At 36.7% G+C, this 21,558-nt stretch overlaps 1 protein-coding gene across 2 annotated transcripts in view; it reads left to right on the top strand.

The window, feature by feature from the left end:
* The window catches only part of LOC126198669 (FHIP family protein AGAP011705-like), a 214,754-nt gene extending 194,406 nt beyond the window's left edge, over positions 1–20,348 (top strand). For both annotated transcript variants that reach the window (XM_049935157.1, XM_049935158.1), the window contains exon 13: positions 14,735–20,348. In XM_049935157.1, coding sequence (XP_049791114.1) covers positions 14,735–14,737 — 3 coding nt within the window. In that variant the 3' untranslated portion in view covers positions 14,738–20,348. The remainder of the gene's footprint in view (positions 1–14,734) is intronic.
* Positions 20,349–21,558: the final 1,210 nt, after the last annotated feature.

The raw sequence follows: 21,558 nt of genomic DNA, 5'->3' as shown, positions 1-21,558 counted from the left end.
CATGCGAAGTTCAGAAGAACGCGAAATCCCGAAGATTGGCTAAAATTTACAGACGTGCGAAATTTGGCACGGACTTCAATGCGAGATGCCTTTAATAGGTTCCACAACGAAACATTGTCTCGAAATTTGGTAGAAAATCCTAAGAAATTCTGGTCGTATGTAAAGTACACAAGCGGCAAGACGCAGTCAATACCTTTGCTGCGTAGTGCCGATGGTACTGCTACCGACGACTGTGCCACTAAAGCGGAGTTATTGAACGCAGTTTTCTGAAATTCCTTCACCAGGGAAGACGAATGGAATATTCCAGAATTTGAAACATGAACAGCTGCTAGCATGAGTTTCTTACAAGGGAACCTCCCCATCGCACCCCCCTCAGATTTAATTGTAAGTTGGCACAGTGGATAGGCCTTGAAAAACTGAACACAGATCAATAGAGAAAACAGGAAGAAGTTGTGTGGAACTGTGAAAAAATAAGCAAAATATACAAACTGAGTAGTCCATGAGCAAGATAGGCAATATCAAGGACAGTGTAACCATACGAGCGCCGTGGTCCCATGGTTAGCGTGAGCAGCTGCGCAACGAGAGGTCCTTGGTTCAAATCTCCCCTCGAGTGAGAAATTTACTTCCTTTATTTTCGCAAAGTTATGATCTGTCTGTTCGTTCATTGACGTCTCTGTTCACTGTAATAAGTTTGGTGTCTGTGTTTTGCGACCGCACCGCAAAACCGTGCGATTAGTAGACGAAAGGACGTGCCTATCCAATGGGAACCGAAAACATTTGATCGCATGGTCATAGGTCAACCGATTCCTCCGCAGGAAAACACGTCTGATATATTCTATACGACACTGGTGACAGCATGTACGTCACATGACAGGAATATGTTGTCGACCCACCTAACTTGTACACTTGGAGGATAGGTAAAAAGATTCTTCTACCTTGCCCAATTTAGGTTTTCTTGTGGATGTGATAATCACTCCCAAAAAAGTGATGAAAACATAAGAGTTTGTCACATAAACTGAAAATAAAAAATTAAACTTTTCACTCGAGGGAAGACTTGAACCAGGGACCTCCCGTTCCGCAGCTGCTCACGCTAACCACAAGACCACAGCGCTCCTTATCGCATTGTCCTTGATGTTGCATGTGTTACAGATGGATACTCAGTTTGTATATTTTGCTTATTTTTTCATAGTTCCACACATGTTCTTCCTGTTGTCTCGATTGATCTCTGTTCAGTTTTTCCAGGCCTATCAACTGTGCCAACTTATAACTAAATCTGAGGGGGGTGCGATGGGGAGGTTCCCTTGTTAGAAGTAGGTACCTTAGGGGTTGCGAAGCAACTCAAATCGCTTGATACGGGCAAGTCTTCAGGTCCAGATTGCATACCGATTAGGTTCCTTTCAGATTACGCGATACCATAGCTCCCTATTTAGCAATCATATACAACCGCTTGCTCACCGATAGATCTGTACCTACAGATTGGAAAATTGCGCAGGTCGCATCAGTGTTTAAGAAGTCTAGTAGGAGTAATCCATCGAACTACAGAACTATATCATTGATGTCGGTTTGCAGTAGGGTTTTGGAGCATATACTGTATTCAAACATTATGAATCACCTCGAAGGGAACGATCTATTGATACGTAATCAGCATGGTTTCAGAAAACATCGTTCTTGTGCAACGCAGCTAGCTCTTTATTCGCACGAAGTAATGGCCGCTATCGACAGGGGACCTCAAGTTGATTCCGTATTTCTAGATTTCCGGAAAGCTTTTGACACCGTTCCTCACAAGTGACTTCTAATCAAGCTGCGGGCCTATGGGGTATCGTCTTAGTTGTGCGACTGGATTCGTGATTTCCTGTCAGGAAGGTCGCAGTTCGTAGTAATAGACGGCAAATCATCGAGTAAAACTGAAGTGATATCAGGTGTTCCCCAGGGAAGCGTCCTGGGACCTCTGCTGTTCCTGATCTATGTAAATGACCTGGGTGACAATCTGAGCAGTTCTCTTTGGTTGTTTGCAGATGATGCTGTAATTTACCATCTAGTAAGGTCATCCGAAGACCAGTATCAGTTGCAAAGCGATTTAGAAAAGATTGCTGTATGGTGTGGCAGGTGGCAGTTGACGCTAAATAACGAAAAGTGTGAGGTGATCCACATGAGTTCCAAAAGAAATCCGTTGGAATTTGCTTACTAGATAAATAGTACAATTCTGACTGTCAATTCAACTAAGTACCTGGGTGTTAAAATTACGAACAACTTCAGTTGGAAAGACCACATAGATAATATTGTGGGGAAAGCGAGCCAAAGGTTGCGTTTCATTGGCAGGACACTTAGAAGATGCAACAAGTGTACTAAAGAGACAGCTTACACTACACTCGTTCGTCCTCTGTTAGAATATTGCTGCGTGGTGTGGGATTCTTAGAAGGTGGGATTGACGGAGGACATCGAAAGGGTGCAAAAAAGGGCAGCTCGTTTTGTATTATCACGTAGTAGGGGAGAGAGTGTGGCAGATATGATACGCGAATTGGATGGAAGTCATTACAGCAAAGACGTTTTTCGTCGCGGCGAGATCTATTTACGAAATTTCAGTCACCAACTTTCTCTTCTGAATGCGAAAATATTTTGTTGAGCCCAACCTACATAGGTAGGAATGATCATCTAAATAAAATAAGAGAAATCAGAGCTCGAACAGAAAGGTTTAGGTGTTCGTTTTTCCCGCGCGCTGTTCGGGAGTGGAATGGTAGAGAGATAGTATGATTGTGGTTCGATGAACCCCCTGCCAAACACTTAAATGTGAATTGCAGAGTAGTCATGTAGATGTAGATGTAGCTGCCCTGACCTACCCTCTGTACCCCTCATCTCTGTATGCTCCCACAAGCATCACTTTACTGTCCCCACTCCTATCCTGCTAACCAACCCCTCCCCTTCCCAGTCGCCTCCTTACCCCCACCACCCAGCTGTGTCTTCTACTACATACAGCTGCTTGCAGTGTGGCCTCATCAGCCAGAGACTACAATTATAGGTTCTGTTTTGTGTGGATAATTTATGTACTTGGGGATGACAAAGCCCACCAAAAAGTCAAGTTGAATAGTTAATAAAGTAAAAAGATATTGTAATCTTGTCAAGTAAAGACATGGTTAGAGTCCATGGTTTCTGTATGAAATAAATTGTTGATGATATACAGCAACCAGCCACAAATTGGTTTTAGGTTACTAAGAAACTAGCGTTACCAGTTCAGAATTTTTCATGATTCATCATCAGACGGCTTTCATGCTTTCATCAAAACAGATGATACATAGGTTTCCTGTGAAATGTCCTTCTGGCGCATTTGTTTTTGCAGTTTTCTTCTAACGAAATATAATCTCAAAGATAATTTCACAATCACTTATGTTGATTGCACTGTAAAATACTTTCTTTTGGCCACAAAATGAATTTATAATGTGCACCATGTTTTGATTTACAAAATATGAAAACAAATATATTGTGAAAAATTCAAAATGGGCAATAAAGTAACCTAAAGTGCCTGGTTGCTGTACACCTTCAACAATTTATAACAAGTTATTTATGATAACGCATTGCATGTGTTGGTAAGAAGAATGATGTAGAATTCCTGGGTCATGCATGAATAGCCAAAGCAGTTAAGGAAAGTGGGAAATCTGGGTTCAAGTACCGGTCTGGCACAGGTTTTCATTGTCATTATTTCCTTAAACAGCTGATTGTTGTTTGTATTCACAACTGCAAATACAATTAATGTGTAACAAGTTGTTCTAGTGATGGTTGGCATTTTTGGAATCAGAAAAATATGGGCTACTAATGCATGGTGCTGAATTTAGGAAATGATCACTATTTAAGATCAGAAATTTCCAGACCATAAAATGTTTGAATATGAAAACCCATTGACATACCAAGTTTTTGGAAAAAGTAAAATGATGTTGGAAAGAGGAGAATGTGAGCTCTTAAGTGAATTGTTTTGATTATAAATAAACAGCTATATTCTCAATGAAAATTTCATCTTCGCCTGCAAGTCATGGATATACCTTTAAAGAACATGTTTGCCCAAAAGTCAAATGTGCTGTTATTCTCCACAGTCTGAAAACTATCCAGTGAGTAATAAATTTTAATGAAATAAAGCATGAATGAAATGTTAGCTATTTGCTGTAAGTATTCTGTATGTGCTTTTAACAAAATGAAATCATAAAAGGAAAAAATTATATTAATTTTAGGAGAGGTATAAGAGTATGAGAGCAGGTATGATAGTCCCACCTTGCTTTGTTACAATGCTTCAAGCTAACTATTGTAATCATCACTTTAGAACCACAAAATTTAATCAATACAAATAAACTTCTGCAACAAAAAATTATCTAATATTCCATTAAAACAAACAGTTATAGTTCTTTGTGGAACTTGATGTAAACTAAAATAGAATTAATATGAGAGAGTTCCTGCAAAGTCCAAGTACTGCTAGTACATTGTGCACTAGTTTATTAAGTTGGATTCTAATCAGACTTCTGTTAAACCTAGCAGTGGTGGAAACCACACAATGCTAGTTCATAGTACTACACACACATAATGAACTGTCAAAGCAGCTGTCCACTGGTAGAAGCGAGATGGGTTTCAGCAACCAAGGAAGATTCGACCACTAGGCAGCCTCATATTTGGCTGCTATGGAAATTAATATGACTGGCCAGCAAAATTTTCAGTGGTCCCATCAGAAGTGGCCTTCTTGGATCTCTCTTTTTCTATTTGCACATTGGTGAGGGGGTTACTAAACTAAATAATAATAATAATAATAATAATAAATACGGCTTTTGGAACAGACAAATGTAAGAAAAATAGCATAGTCAAGGGAAAACACACTAAACAAGAAGATTACATATTGGATAACCACAGCGACTGCATAGAAGCGATGGAAAAAACAGATGCCTATAAATATCTAGGATACAGACAAAAAATAGGAATAGATAATACAAATATTAAAGAAGAACCAAAAGAAAAATATAGACAAAGACCAACAAAAATACTGAAAACAGAATTGACAGCAAGAAACAAGACAAAAGCTATAAATACTTATGCTATACCAATATTGACCTACTCATTTGGAGTAGTGAAATGGAGTAACACAGACCTAGAAGCACTCAATACACTTTCACGATCACAATGCCACAAATATAGAATACATCACATACATTCAGCGCCGGCCGCGGTGGTCTCGCGGTTCTAGGCGCGCAGTCCGGAACCGTGCGACTGCTACGGTCGCAGGTTCGAATCCTGCCTCGGGCATGGATGTGTGTGATGTCCTTAGGTTAGTTAGGTTTAAGTAGTTCTAAGTTCTAGGGGACTTATAACCACAGCAGTTGAGTCCCATAGTGCTCAGAGCCATTTGAACCATTTGAACATACATTCAGCAACAGAAAGATTCACATTAAACAGAAAGGAAGGAGGAAGGGGATTTATCGATATAAAAAACCTACATTATGGACAGGTAGACAATTTAAGAAAATTCTTTATAGAACGAGCAGAAACTAGCAAAATACACAAAGCAATCACTCATATAAATACATCGGCTACACCACTACAATTTCATAACTGCCTCTACAACCCTTTAGATCACATAACATCAACAGATACGAAGAAAGTAAATTGGAAAAAGAAAACACTACATGGCAAGCACCCATATCATCTAACACAGCCACACATCGATCAAGATGCATCCAACACATGGCTAAGAAAAGGCAATATATACAGTGAGACGGAAGGATTCATGATTGCAATACAGGATCAAACAATAAACACCAGATATTACAGCAAGCATATTATTAAAGATCCCAATACCACAACAGATAAATGCAGACTTTGCAAACAACAAATAGAAACAGTAGATCACATCACAAGTGGATGTACAATACTAGCAAATACAGAATACCCCAGAAGGCATGACAATGTAGCAAAAATAATACATCAACAGCTTGCCTTACAACATAAACTTATAAAACAACACGTTCCCACATACAAGTATGCACCACAAAATGTACTGGAGAATGATGAATACAAATTATACTGGAACAGAACCATTATAACAGATAAAACAACACCACATAACAAACCTGACATCATACTCACCAATAAAAAGAAGAAATTAACACAACTAATTGAAATATCCATACCCAATACAATAAATATACAGAAGAAAACAGGAGAAAAAATTGAAAAATACATCCAACTGGCTGAGGAAGTCGAGGACATGTGGCATCAGGATAAAGTTGACATTATACCAATTATACTATCAACTACAGGAGTCATACCACACAATATCCACCAGTACATCAATGCAATACAGCTACATCCAAACTTATATATACAACTACAGAAATCTGTAATTATTGATACATGTTCAGTTACCCGAAAGTTCCTAAATGCAATGTAACATATACCGTACAGTTAAAAGGAAGTCACGCTTGATCAAGGTCCGCGTCACTTTCCATTTTTAACCAGACATAACGTCTGAGAAAGGAGAGAAATAATAATAATAATAATAATAATAATAATCTTTCCTCGGAAGGACCACCACCAAGTTAGTTTTCAACTTGAAAACCAAACATGATGATAACACAAGGAATGAATCCACTACCCCAGGCACCAGTCGCAAGGCTGGGTTTACGTGGTCATCGGATTCCGGGGGACCAGGAGCATCATGTTCCACCTAAGGGTTGAGAACCAGACGACATCCAGATTATTACACACAAAACAAAGACAGTTCATCGGTACACTTAATACTAATACTCTCTTCAAACTGGGCAAGATCAAACAACTTAGAGACGTGCTGCAAAAATTCCAGATCAAAATCCTTGCAATCTAGGAAACACAATTTACGGACGAAAACCATTTTGACACAGACAACTACAGGATCTACAAAGGAAAACCAGCAATTAAAACTAATGAGAAAGGTCTCAAACAGTTTGGTACAGCATTTGTAGTCCACAAATCTACCAGTGACTCTGTCATTGACTTCCAGTCTGCCTCAGAATGTATATCAATACTCTCCATCAAATCGGCCAACAAAGCATATACCTTGATCAACGCACACGCACCCACAAATAATTATAACAAGAAGAACCCCCAAAAAGTGGATGACTTCTGGAATGACCTTGAGGAGACGACAAACAAAATTGCCAAACACCATGTAATAATCTTGTTAGTCGACTTTAACGCACAATTAGGCAAAGAGAAAAAATACAGGAAAATCACCGGAATCCATACAGTTCACAAGAGAACTAACAAGAATGTGGAAAAATTGATAAACTTTTTGGCCTCGTAATTATGTCAACACAATTTAAAAAACCCAACAAGAAACTGTATACTTGGAAGTCGCCCAATACAATGTTGGGTGAATTCCAGATAGACCATGTGGCCATCTCCAAGAGTAACACAACAGAAATTCTGAATGTGAAAACGAGAAGAGGATTTTTTGAATCAGACCACCATCTTCTACAAGTAAAGACCAGATTACAACCTAATAGAAAAAAGCCAAAACTAAACAAAGTGCTGAGACCAGACCCCGAATACATAAAACTCAAGAAGGAAAACAGCTTACAGGAAATCAGTCAGAGAAACACCACAAACTGGACAGAACTTGTGGACGACCTCAAATCCGCGATGAAATTGGGTCAACCCCTGAGAAGGAGAAAACACAAGTGGTGGAATATAATATGTGACCAAGCAATAGAAGAAAGGACCAATGCCTGGAAAAACTTCAATAGTCACAAAACATCAGAAAAATGGCAACAATTTCTAGTAATCTGAAAACAAACATCGAAAACAATTCGGAGGTAAAAAAGAAATTATGATAAACGGCGACTAGATGAGATAGAACATGACTTTAAGAAGAACAACACCAGGAATTTTTATAAGATGTTTAAAGAACATATTGCAGGATACCAGCCACCCAATCTTTGCTTCAAGAAACCGGATGGTTCACTAGAAACTAACACAAAGAATAACTGCCAAATCCTCGCAGGCTTTTTCAACAAACTTCTCAACTGCAAAAGACCTACAGAGGATATTCACTACCAGACATCTACACCAAATCCTGACGCTAAACCACCAACCATCAACGAAATAGCAGAAATTATCAAGACACTGAAAAACAATAGAGCCCCAGGAGAAGATGCAATTATTGCAGAACTATGGAAGTTAAATGATGAAAGATTAACAGGAAAAATCCACAAAATCATATGAAACATTTGGGAAACACAACAGATCCCTTCTGAATGGAAATGCGCGTTCATCCATCCACTCCACAAGAAAGGGGACAAAACTTGAACCAAATAATTACAGGGGTATCTCACTCGTGCCGGTCACATATAAAATCCTATCAAAAGTTCTCAGCCGGCCGAAGTGGCCGTGCGGTTAAAGGCGCTGCAGTCTGGAACCGCAAGACCGCTACGGTCGCAGGTTCGAATCCTGCCTCGGGCATGGATGTTTGTGATGTCCTTAGGTTAGTTAGGTTTAACTAGTTCTAAGTTCTAGGGGACTAATGACCTCAGCAGTTGAGTCCCATAGTGCTCAGAGCCATTTGAACCAAAAGTTCTCATGAATAGATTAGAACAACAAGCTGACCCGCAAATAGGAGAATACCAGGCTGGTTTTCCCAAGGGACGATCCTGCATAGAACAGATCTGGAATCTGAAAATGATTCTCCAGATGAGAAACACCCGAAACACAGTGATCACTTTTGTAGATTTTAAAAAGGCCTACAACTCAATAGACAGAGTAGCACTCTGCAACACGCTGGAAGAATTCAGCATTGACAGAAAGACAAGAGCAATCATTCGGCAAACATTAACTGACACAGTCTCCAAGGTCAAATTTGTGGGGGGTATCTCTGAACCATTTGAAATCCAAACTGGAGTGCGACAAGGTGACGGACTTTCACCATTACTCTTTAATATCATTCTTGAAAAAATTATCAGGACATGGGAAAAAGAAGTCAAAGGAATCCAAATTGGCATTAGAAAAGATAATAGATTCAATGTGAAGTGGTTAGCTTTTGCAGATGACCTTGCAATCCTCACAAATAATAGAAAAAAAGCCACTAATGCCATAGAGAAGTTACATGAAATTGCACAAAGAACTGGCCTGCAAATTTCATATGAAAAAACCCAGTACATAGAAAGAGTGCCACAAGACAAATTGCCTATTGTGACAACCCATGGGAAAATCGTACAAGTACCACATTTTAAGTACCTGGGAGAAATCACCCAGCCATCAGGGATCAACCTAAAGGCCAATGAGGAAAGAACAAAAACCTACAGAAAGCATATAAACTCACATGGAACTATTATAACAAAAAGTCCATATCCATTAACGCAAAATTGAGGCACTACAACACTGTCGTACTTCCGGAGGCACTGTATGCATATGAAACAACACAAATAAGTGGGCAAACTAAAATTAAAGAAATAGTAAAACAAGAAAAAAAATTCTCAGGAAAATTTTTGGCCCGATACAAGAGCAAGGAATCTGGAAGAAGAGACCAACATCAGAATTATATAAATACACAGACATGATTATGGATACAATAAGGAAAAGAAGAATGCAGTTCTATGGACATATCCGCAGGATGAATGAAAACAGAATTTCAAAGCGAATTCTTAAAGTCGTCAACTCAGGCAGGGGAAAAACAAAATGCATAAAAAAAGTTGAAGAGGACCTCAAGACAAGCACACATAACAGTAAATGATGCAGAAAATGGAACTGAATTCAGGAACATCATCAAAAAACATAAATTTGACACCACAACACAGAAGAGACCAGGATGCAAATGGACAGTGAAGCGAAAGAAACAACACAGTGAACACATGAAGAAAATTTGGGCTCAGAAAAAAACATAAACAATCATCATAAAGGAATTCAAGTTCAAAATGGGAATAATCTAAAATAATAATAATAGTAATAATAATAATAATAATAAACTGTTTAAAACATGATGTGTTCTTGTTAACGATGACTGTTGACATTCCATTCCATTGCCAACTACTTGAAGCGTGTTCCTGCGAGGATTTCTCATATACTTGAAGTTGTTGCACAGTGATACGGAACGGTGACAAAGAGTGGTAATGAAGAAATTTCCAGAAGCAGCAAAATGTTATGTTACGGAATTTATGATAAAACTCTAAAGCCTAGCTGAATTTGTAGTAATTACCAACAAGTGATATGGCAACCCAAAATTTCAGCTTGACCCCTGAAAAATAGAAAAATAAAACTTGATCTGACATACAACAAAAATTAGTTCTGGGAAATCTGAAATTTCAGTCCGGAAAACTTAGAGAAATCTTTTGTTGCATATGTAGCTACGGTGTGAGCTTCTGTCGCTGTTGTTTTGATACTACTTCCTTTCTTCCATGTGTAAGTGCTATTTTCTATTTTTATGTGATTGCTACTTCATTTATCTGGTTTGGCCGTGGGCATTGCCACCATCTCTGAGTCCGGAATTGATAATAAAACCACAGTTATCAAAGAACTGCCTCTTGCAAAAATGTGCAGTGTGTCCACAAGCTATGACACAAATTCATGAAGGTGATTGATAAATGTGTGTAGAAAGTTTCATTTGTGCAATCTTTGTTCAGGGTAATATTAGGAAATGTGCAATAGCTAAGGGGCATACATAACAGACACCACAAGACAACTTCTGTGTATCTCGAGCTCTAGCCAACTTGGCACTATGCTGGACAAAAGTGGGGAACAATGGCAGATTACTTATAACTTGTGCTGAGAGATACCCATCTTGTGTGATGGGAAAAATTGCTGATAAACTTATTTTTTTCACATTTACTTTCATCAGCATTTAATAAACGCAGCACCATCTCACGCAAAGCCTTGTCATAGTTTGTGTATTCTTCTGATATCCTTATGCAGTGTATGCAAGTAATGAAAACAGAGTTACATACAGTAAGCAAGTTTAAAGGAAAACTGTATAAGCAGCTTCATAAAAGCTACGTCATATGTATGCAAACTATAAATCCAACTTTATAATAGCCAATTGACTTGATACATTGTATGCAGATAAGTTTCTCAATTGTTCAACATCACATTGCACACTCTCTTGGTGCTGTATTTTCATCTGTGGTTACTGTTTTGGTACATAATACACATGGATCATATTGAGAATTATGGTCACATTTGAATCCTTTTTACAGTTTTGGATGCATCTACAGTTGTGAGTAACTACTCAAAACACTTCATTTAGACACTGTGTACCATTGTGCTTTTTTAATGAAACAAATATGTGCCGCTACTTTAAAAAGTTGCACAACCAAATTCACAGATCATGTTGACACTATGTAAGCACTCTATATTGAAGCTGTCTTTTAATAAGTAGAAGGTGAAAGGAAAGTTGTGAGTAGAACAACTTGTATAACAGAACAAATGCAATGATGTGAACAGAATTACTGTATCATGTACTAATCATAATCTTTTACAGTTTGCAGCCCCTGGCTAGTCTGTTTAAAACATAAGCGTCTCCATCTTTTCCTGTCCTGCCACCAAGTTTCTCCCTTCACTTTGTCCTAGCCTGCTCCTCTCTTCACCACACATTCCTTCACCCCAATGATCCATCAGTGTGTCATATTGTTTAGGTCTCTTGCCTCCTATTCTATTGTCTTGTGCACAGGCTTCTCTTTCACTATTCACTGTCTCATTCCTTGTTCTACTGAGCAGGGTAGCACAGGGGTTAGCACACTGGCCTCACATTCAGGACGACGACGGTTCAAACCCGTGTCCCACCATCCTGATGTAGGTTTTCCATGAGTTCCCTAAACCGCTTCAGGAAAATGCTGGGATGGTTCCTTTGAAAGAGTACAGCTAACTTCCTTCTCCATCCTTCCCTAATCAGATGGGACTGATGACCTTGCTGTTTGGTCCCCTCCCCCAAATCAAGCAACCAGCCAATCAGTCCTTATTCTGCCCATTCTAATTAGTCATATTCTACTTCTTTAAAATTTGGCTCGCAAACTTGTTTCCTGCTCTCCTGCCTTTTCTTCATTACTCACAATTTTGATGGATACATAAATATTGGAGCGTTATACGCTAGGTATAACATTGGCGTCTATTTTGGTGGTACATCTTTTCTCTAGATCAGGTTCCTTAACACTGTGCAGGAATCCATGTGCTTGCCTTCCCCTTTCACTGCTGTATCATTCCTTCCATAACCTTCTATTACACTCCCAAGGGTACTTGAAACATTCCACTTTCTTTAGTACCTGCACTCTAATACTTGTATCCATTGCTACTCTCCTCTTATTCTTCAATGTCACCATCACTTCATACTTCTTTGCATTAAACTTCAATCCATACAATCCCACCAGTTCTTCCCATTCATTTTCCAATCCTCACACCATTAAATTATCTGCAAACACCATTGCTTTCGTATTTTCATTTCCTCTTCAATCTGCACTTGTCACCTCACCCATAATGGTGATGAAAAGTACAGAGAATAGTGCACTCCCTTGCTTCAGCCCTCTGTCATCTCTCCTCCTACTTTTACACAACTCACACTTCCTTGATTCATTTCGTTTATTCTTCTTTTTATTCTTCTTGTAGTCAACTTTCCAATCTCCCCTCCCCCCCCCCTTTTTTTTTTTTTTGAAGAGTCTCCAAGATGTTACTTTTTTCACTCTATCATACACTTTCTCAGTGTCCAGGAATGCAGCTACTAAATCCTTTCCATATTTTTAGTGTCTCTCTTGAAGCCACATTACAGTAAAAATCAGACCACTGTTGAACTTTCTGGTCTAAACCCATCTTGTTCTTTCTCAGTCCTCCTTGCCCGCTAATTCTGACACAGTTTCCTGCAACTGGCCCTATGATTCCCATTTTCCATTCTTCAGGTGTTCTCCTTTCTTTCCATACTGTCACATGACCTGATAGAGCCAATTCACTCGAACAATGCCAGCTGTTCTCACCATCTCCACACTTATTTCATACAATCCTGCTGCTTTTCTTCCTTTTATGGTCTTAATCGCTTCTGATACTTCAGTCTAGGTTAGGTCCATCTCTGCATCCTCTACATTCCACAGCTTCTCATTTTTCTCTTCCATATTTCATTTCCTCCACATTCTCACTCGCCTTAATTTTTTTTCTTTTCTGATGGGCCAACTAACGACTACCTGCCAATTTAAATTCATCATTTGATTCGTTGTTCTATTCTTTTCTTTTAGTATTTTTTAATCTGGTCACTATGTTTTTTCCTTACCATCTTCTGACAACTTCAGACCAGTTTCTTTCCCACTCTCCTACCTTGTAATACTTCCATACTCAATGATTATTCTCTAATACTTATTTGTCAGTTTTTTCAGCTTTTATATTATTTTTTCTAAATTCTTGTGTGCTTCATAGATTCAACTTGTTGACCTCTTTATTGATTATCATGACTTTTCCATCCTGTGTCTCTTCATATCCTCAACCATTCCCTAGAGGATCTTCTTACTCCCCTAACTGTCCTCTTTCACCATTTTGCCCTCTCTTCTATCCAATTTCTCTTCTTTCCTGCTACTTCTTTAGCCACTGTCTTCTCAGTGCATTGTTTTCTTGCTTCCTCATTTATTTCGTGAAAACATATCTGGAATGCTGTTGAACCTTCCCAATTCCTCCTCTACTGACCGAGCAGCTGCCCTGCACATGCCTTCAAGAGCCTAAATTCCAACTTCTGCTAATACAGGATGATTCCATGATGATGATACAAACTATCAGGGATGATGGAGAAGGAAAATGTATTAATATGAGGTATGGGACTCTGGCGTGGAAACCTGAGCTGAAAGTTACAAGTGAAGATCATTCTGATGCCTCTGACTGTGGACCTCTTCTACTTCAAGCTCTTTGCTTTCCATATTTTGGGAGGTGTTAATGTGGACCAAATCAAGGAAAAAATAAACATGGGCTCCAAATGCATACCTTAATAACTATGAATACATGCTCAGTATATGTGACATGTTTCACAGTAGCAAAGAGGAATGAGTGCTCTTAGCTCCTAAGGTATGCACTTCTGAGCCCCTGTTTACTGGATATTTTTTCTTGTTTTGGTTCATACTACCACCTCTCAAAATATGAAAGCAAAGAGTTTGCAGTAGAAGAGGTCTGCTGTCAAAGATATCAGAACGATTTTCACATAACATTATATTCTTTTGTTTCTGGCCAGGCTCCCTTAACTCTAATTGAAAACATTTACCTATTTATTGGGTCAACATGTTTTAACATAAGACTACATACTTAATATCTTTCTCCAGTCAGTAGTAACACTTCACAAATTCAACTACTTGTATTTCAAAGCATCAAAACAGCCCATTGTATGAATGATAATTCAGATAAACTACAAATATTTCATTGTATGACACTTCTTACGTATTTGTTTTTGCACATAAGTAATAGTTTAAGTGCTGTACTTAGTAGTCTTAATATCCAGTGAGTCCAGTCTGCTTGTTAGTAACTTTGCAGCTCCACAACTCACAGCAGACTGCTCTCCCCATGCACCCACCAACTCTTATTTTTGTAGCCACATTGCTGGTCACATCAAAAGCTGTCGTTTGACACTGTTTATTGCTTGCCTGATAGAATGTTAGTGGAAAATGTTGTTACTAGTCCTTCTTCTTACAGAAACTTGAAATGTGTAGGTCAGTTCTAATAGATCTCTGGAGAAAATATTTTTTTGGTTAGTGTATAGTTTTGAAATGGTATTTCTCTGTTTCAGTGAGAATGCAATCAGACGTTAACAGAGAAGGAAGCTTGCCATGTGAAACAAAATATGTAAGGTGCTGATTATTTGCTGTATTTTAAAATGTTTATGAATGTTAAGTACCTTCTGGCAGAATATTTATTTCTACAAGTGATAAAGTTGATATTAAAGATGACAAAGTAATAGCACAGGTTATTCTAATTTAAAACTGATTAACTGCTCATAAAAATGTATATTATATTATGTGATATGCTATAATAATTTTAAAATAAACAACTCATCCTTTGTAAAATATCGTTACATCTTGTGTTTTAATGAGTTTTAAGTGTGATTCTAGAAAATGACCTATCTGTATGTCTTGCCATTACAGATGTTGCCCTGTAAATAACGGTGGTGAATTAATGTTTTGCAAGATTCGAGTAAATTTTGAATGTGTGTGTTTTAATCGGGCTACAGCAGACTGACAGAAATATGTAAAAATTAAAAGGCTTGTTAGTTTTCAAAGTGTTGAATACCTTATTGCTGTGAAATGTGGAGGGAAGGATTTTAAGAACTGGGACTTTGTATGGAATATGCACAAACATGATCTAGTATAAAACTGCTTTCTTTCTGTCAGTGTGCTGGGAGCTGTTACCATCAAATGGGCTGAAGTTGATGGGTTTTGGTTTTAAATTTAAAATATTTCAGAAACTAATAAAATTAATATAATAGGTTGTCTTTCAGAGTTTGGGTATTGAGCTCTAGTAATAAAAGTTTTGGTCTTTACTCCTTTTTGCTCTAACAGATCGTAAAATTAAAAAAACCTGATTATCTGTTATGCAATAATTGTGGGTTGTTTATGACTCTAGGCTGGCTTTGATTGCTCTGAAACTGTATCAGTAATTGAAAAATAAATTTGCCATAATAATTAAAGTTAATACTAACTCCAGAGTAATGTACAAAGAAAGTTTAAGGACAAAAAAGGGGCCACAAATTTGCTTTATGAAATTTCGGAGAAACACACACTCTTCTTCTTTAGCACTAAAAGCTGTCTGACCAGCGTGTGTTTTATGATGATGACTGTGAATTGTGTTTATGGGTTCCTATGGGAATTTTATAGCCTTGGACAACCTTGTTAATGCTTATTTTTCCATTTAAAATTTCAGTGGAACACAGTTCTAAAACATCCAGACTGTATTTCTTCAGTTCACCCTATTCATTATTATACACATGCAGTATTTTCACACTGATAAGTCTTACAATCTTAACAGTATGAGGCAACAAACAGTATTAGGCACAAACAGAACTGCAATCTGTATAACAAATTCATAAGTTAACATACAGATATTTGCAAGAATGACTTCCTCACTCCACCACTAGACTGTTAAAAGACATTTGTTGGTGCATCCACTGTGTCACATTGTTGCTGTGTTCATTATGATACATTCTTGATGCATTCACGAATGTTTGTTCTTAAAAGAACTGCTTGAGAAAAGACAGTCAAGTCCATCCTGATTTCACCAAGAATTTGCAAAGTTTTATTATGTGTATAAATAGGTAACAAAAATAGATTACCTTTTGTTATTGCTCTCATTGTCATTGTGAAGGACCAATGCATGGTATACAGAAGATCTAGGCACACAAGTCGTTTTATGCCAGTAACACAAATAAAAGTTTCAGCTCAGTAAAAAAGTTAAAAAAGTCAGTGCTTCTGAAAAGATTAGTATTCAGATAGAAATTTGCAATACTGTACATCTAGCCATTGACATGAACAGTAAATATAATAACTAAAGTACAAGAATTTTAGTCACCAATGTGGAGTTAATTTAATATAAAATGTTTTTTGAGCTTCTACGGCCAACTTCAGCCCAGTCGTCAACTTCACTCCATTTGGTGGTATATACATATTTTAGCCACCTTTATTGGTTATAGTTTACTTCTGGACAGTTCTCTTGTTTGTCTATGCCTTTTCTGTTTACTTAGATTTAGTACATTGTTTATGTATTTAATGAAGTAAACATTTAACTTGAAAGTGTTGGTAATCTGTGTTGTGATACTTCATTGCCATTATTCATTGTTTCTCTATGTGAAAATGGATTCCTCACCTATATTTAGTGGAAAATTTGTTGCTCTAACATCATTAACTGTTGCCTTCAGTAGTGCAGATTGTATATTCTTTGGAAAGTTATTTTTAAAATGTTAAGTGCATCTATCTTTGAAATTAATGGCAGGATATTTTAGAGTTGTTATGTATTATATCAGAGGCAGAATTGTCTTAGAATCATGGAATAGTATCAAAATGTGTTGTGATGCATAAACAAAATATTAATTTTAGGACAGACTACAGTATATAATAGTGATGGCGAAGTTACCTTGAAATATCTGAATTACAGTTTGACATCTTTGGAACACAGAATGACATCTTATTGAAGACAAATTTTAGACTGACAGAGGAAAACAAGATTTTTCGGTTACTGTGGGTATTTTCTAGAAAGATTAAAATGTTTATGTACTAAAAACACCAATGAGAATGAGTGGCAGAAATTTGTAATAATACTGATGTTTTAGTACTATCTTGTATGGAAATGTAACTTTTTCCATTTCATTAAAAAGTAATGCTTTGATGTCCATCCTGTAATTCATTCCTGTTAAATAATGTTTTCTTGTTTATTTATTATTTTTTTAAGAGAAAACAAAGTAGGTGTACATGTTTTAGGAATTAAATATTGTGTACTCAGTACAGTAGTGTGACATAGTTTTAATATTATGAATAATATTAAAACTGTCACACACTACGCCATGTGGCTATGATAGTATTTGTGGATCATTTGTATTGGAGATAGTTCAAGTGCTGATAAGTTGGGCCACCAGTTTATATGTTTTTATGAAAGCAATGCATTAGTGGTGAAAATGTGTAATTTCTATATTGTACCTCTTACACTTAGAATTTGAATATGAGGTGCCAAATTTTCTGTCCATGCTACAACCATGCTGATGATAAAGTGCTGAGCTTTGAAAGCTTTTGTAATTACATATGAAGATGTGAAACTTCCAGAAATATTAAAGAACATATTTTGTGAAGAATTTTATTATTGGAAGCAGGATTTTAGTGTATTGTATTATTGTATTTTATCTTGCTATCCGATCTGTTTTATTTCCATAAGTCGTATACAGGCTCATTGAACATGGGGTAATCAGATTACTGTGAGCGAACTCAGTGTACTGCAAGGAATATAATGAAGTGCAGAATAGGGATCACATAAGTTCGGTTGTTAGACATGTGCAGCTCAAGCATGTACCCTTTTCCCCATTTTTAAAGGAGTCTGCTGGTGGTCGTTTATTTCCCGGTGGGAGGTGGATTAGAATATTGGTGATTATTTAAATTTATTAGGGTAACCCATACCCGTGGAAATTGGACTGAAAAATATCTAGTTCATGTGGTGATCATGGTAGTGATATTACCAGATTCCTCTAGAGATTATGTTATCATGTGTTTCATTGTTTTCAGAGCCTTATTATAGTATTTTTGTTTTACTGCATTGATGCACACGTAAGGATAATACAATAATATTCCTGATTGGTGATAAGTCCGTATTCAGTAATTTCAATAACTGAGGGTTCTCAAAATTGTAAATAAGAATTCAACCATGTTATCTTGTGAAAATAATTTATTTCACTATCCTTGGACTAACAGAACCCCTGTGTTTCCATGGTAAACTTCGATACCATCTAAGAGATTTGTAACAAAAATACACAGTTGTATTTCTTTGTGTCAGCAAAATACAGAAACTGTTGGGTTTCCTTGTGACAGAGCGGCAGTTGCTTTAGTGTGATGTCTAATCGTCTGTGTGAAACTACACATTGCAGTAGACAGTTTACTTCCACTTTCGATGGTTGACGCTGTAAGACTGTGTTTATTTTGCAGTGAAGTTAATTTTAACATTTCTGTAATAGATCTTCAATCAAAATGATTCAATATTGAAATTTTTTTGGAACAGAAGGTCCTGTTAATTCAATTTTGAAAACTTCAAGGTGCTTTACTTTCTTATTTTTGGTGTGATTATAGCTTTATTAAGCACACAGGTAACAAAACACATGAGAAGAAGCATGTCTGTTGTAAAATTCCTTTTACTGGCAAAAAATATTTTGGCTTTGAATACTGTATACATACACGAATTCATATGAAATATTCATCTTTTTCATATAACCAGTACTATGAATGTCATTGTGAAGTTTCTTTACATGTGCTGATAGTATTGAGGATTTGGTGCTGCTGCAGTCCAGATGAACTTGCCATCCATTGTGTAACTCTGTAATAAATTTGACTATTTTGCTATGTATTTAGTGCACATATTTGTAGCTGTTAAAGTTACAAATGACTCTTCATTACTTGGTGTAAAGAAAGTAGCAGGAAGTCCTCAAACTACGTATCACTGTGAATTTATTTTACAGTTTAAATTTAACAATAGCAAGGTTACTTGACTATTGTGAGGAACAGGATTTGTCAGTATGATGATAAAATTTTTACTACTGATTTGGATATTGATGGAAATGCACTAACATCATTGTCTGTTTGTTGTTGATATTTGGAATGTTGAGTAAGAACAAATATCATTTGTACATATAACAAATAATTCTAACAACTTTACTTTAAATTGTACCTGATCAAATATGGTGCTGCGTTTATAATCTCTTTGTAGCACCTGTGCCAGAATTTCCTCTAGTATTATATGTCAATTTTCAGATACCAAAAGATAACAAAAATCTAAAATAAATAATAATTCATGACTTGTTTAAGATAAAGCAACTAACCACCTATTTCACTGTTTGCACAGTTTCACATCTCCCAAATGACATAAGTTTTTATCATTCCTTTGTTTAGGGTGTTTTTCTTTCCATCTCTACTGTTTTAATGTTAACGGCTTTTGTGCTTCTTGTCTGTGAAACTGACCAAGAATATTTTAGAATATTAAAATGGAAGTTTTTTGTAATGGCTTTTGTTCTTTAACCTCTCACTGAGTTATCATATAGCCATGCAAAATGTATACATTGTGATGCTTGTATTGTTTTCAGGCATCTCTTTGTTTGACAACAAAAATTTTTCACTGATAGCATACTTACAATAAACCATGCACAAAAATGACAAGTTCTTAAAATACAACAAACTCTGCTAACATGTAAATGATGCTGTGCCAAATTAAAGTAAAAATGATTAATCCAACTTTTCAGGACAGTTAAGCTATTTATACGACCCTGTCTCCTCCTCTTTTCACAATGTGTGAATCAGTTCTGTGAGACTGTTCTTAAAGTGGAACTAGTTGACCGTCCAAAGAGACATCTGATCTCACACAGGTACGTCCCCATACAGAGCTAAAGATTTGACTCACCTAAGTTTAATTGGGTGGGGAGAGTCTTGTCCTGTTTTTCTGGCCTAGTCTGAATTTAAATTATGCTGCAAAATAATTATATTTTGGATGATACAGTTATCTGTGATGAAAATCTCCCAGTTTCCTTTATGTTGTTACTTGTACATATGTCTGTCCTGTTACTTTAATATTTTTGAAATTTACGTAAAATTCTAGGATTGTTTTGTGCCACTGTTCTTGTGATTGTTATTTGAATGAATGTACAAAATGCAGAAAATGGAATAAATAACCTTTATTATCATAAAATAACGTTAAATCAGTGTATTCGTTTTCTAAAGTTGTGACATAGCATTGTGGATTCTTCCCATGCATTAACTTTTTTCTACTAATAAATAACCAATATCTTATTTTCAATACATTTATCTGTTGGCATGTGACACCTACATGAATCTGTCTAGATCTTATTTAGATTTAATTTCATGTGAATTTCTTGCCTAGGATATTGTTTTGGTTATTCTGTTTACATTGATGTAATTAGTTTTCATTAGAACAGTCATAATTTGAAAATATAATTAATGTCAGTACAAGAGTTTCTCACATACACAATCCTCCGAGCTAATCAGCATATTGAAGAAAGGTGACCCATACCAACAGGAAGTCTGGCAGTCCCACTTTCCTAAAATACTTGGAATTACCTGAAACTAATTAATTGAAGAGATAATGAAAATTTAAGTTATAAGCTGCCCCGTTATCCATCATAGGTTTCATTATAACCATTGTAAGTTTCATATAATTTAATATAATTAGCAATACGGTGCTCATACATTAAACAAGGGTCTCCACATGGCTTGAGAATAATAGTGTCCATGTATTTTTCTAAATTTCTGACCAGAAACATTTTCCTTCAAAAACAGTAGAATCCAACCTAAACAATTTCCAAAGCATAATGTGCTTTACAAAATAACAGTTTCTCTTATGCCTGTCTATAAGTAGTGCGACATCACCCAAAATTGGTGGTCTGCAGGTAAAACGCTCACAGGGAAGACCTAGGTTGGGTGCACCCTCAGTATTGGCTCGCACGACAGTCGTGAATGTTCTGTATCTGAAAAATGCAGACCAACATCCATGAAATATATACAGGGTGTATACGACCTGAGAGATCCGGGAAAAACCCGGGAATTTTTTCATTCAGGAGAAAACTGGGAAAAACCCAGGATATTTTTAGAATTCCGGGAATTTTTCATTGTTTTAGTTTTCAGTTAAATTTTTGTAATTTTGACTGGTAAGAACCAATACTCTAACAAAGGATATTACTGTATCCCGTTACTTCAGAGTAATACTTCAGCAATAATACATAAACGAGAGGAAAAAACGAAAATAACTAAAATTGCAGAGGAAATGCGCCATATACAACAACGACACACAATGCTCATGCAAGCGTCTGCCAATTGAAAATGTGTCAAAGGCTTTAGGAAGACTTCATAACAACAAATT

Source organism: Schistocerca nitens, chromosome 8 (assembly GCF_023898315.1).
Source record: "Schistocerca nitens isolate TAMUIC-IGC-003100 chromosome 8, iqSchNite1.1, whole genome shotgun sequence".
NCBI classification, from domain to species: domain Eukaryota; kingdom Metazoa; phylum Arthropoda; class Insecta; order Orthoptera; family Acrididae; genus Schistocerca; species Schistocerca nitens.
The sequence above is the reverse complement of the archived record's forward strand: the minus strand, read 5'-3'. Positions and strand labels throughout refer to the sequence as shown.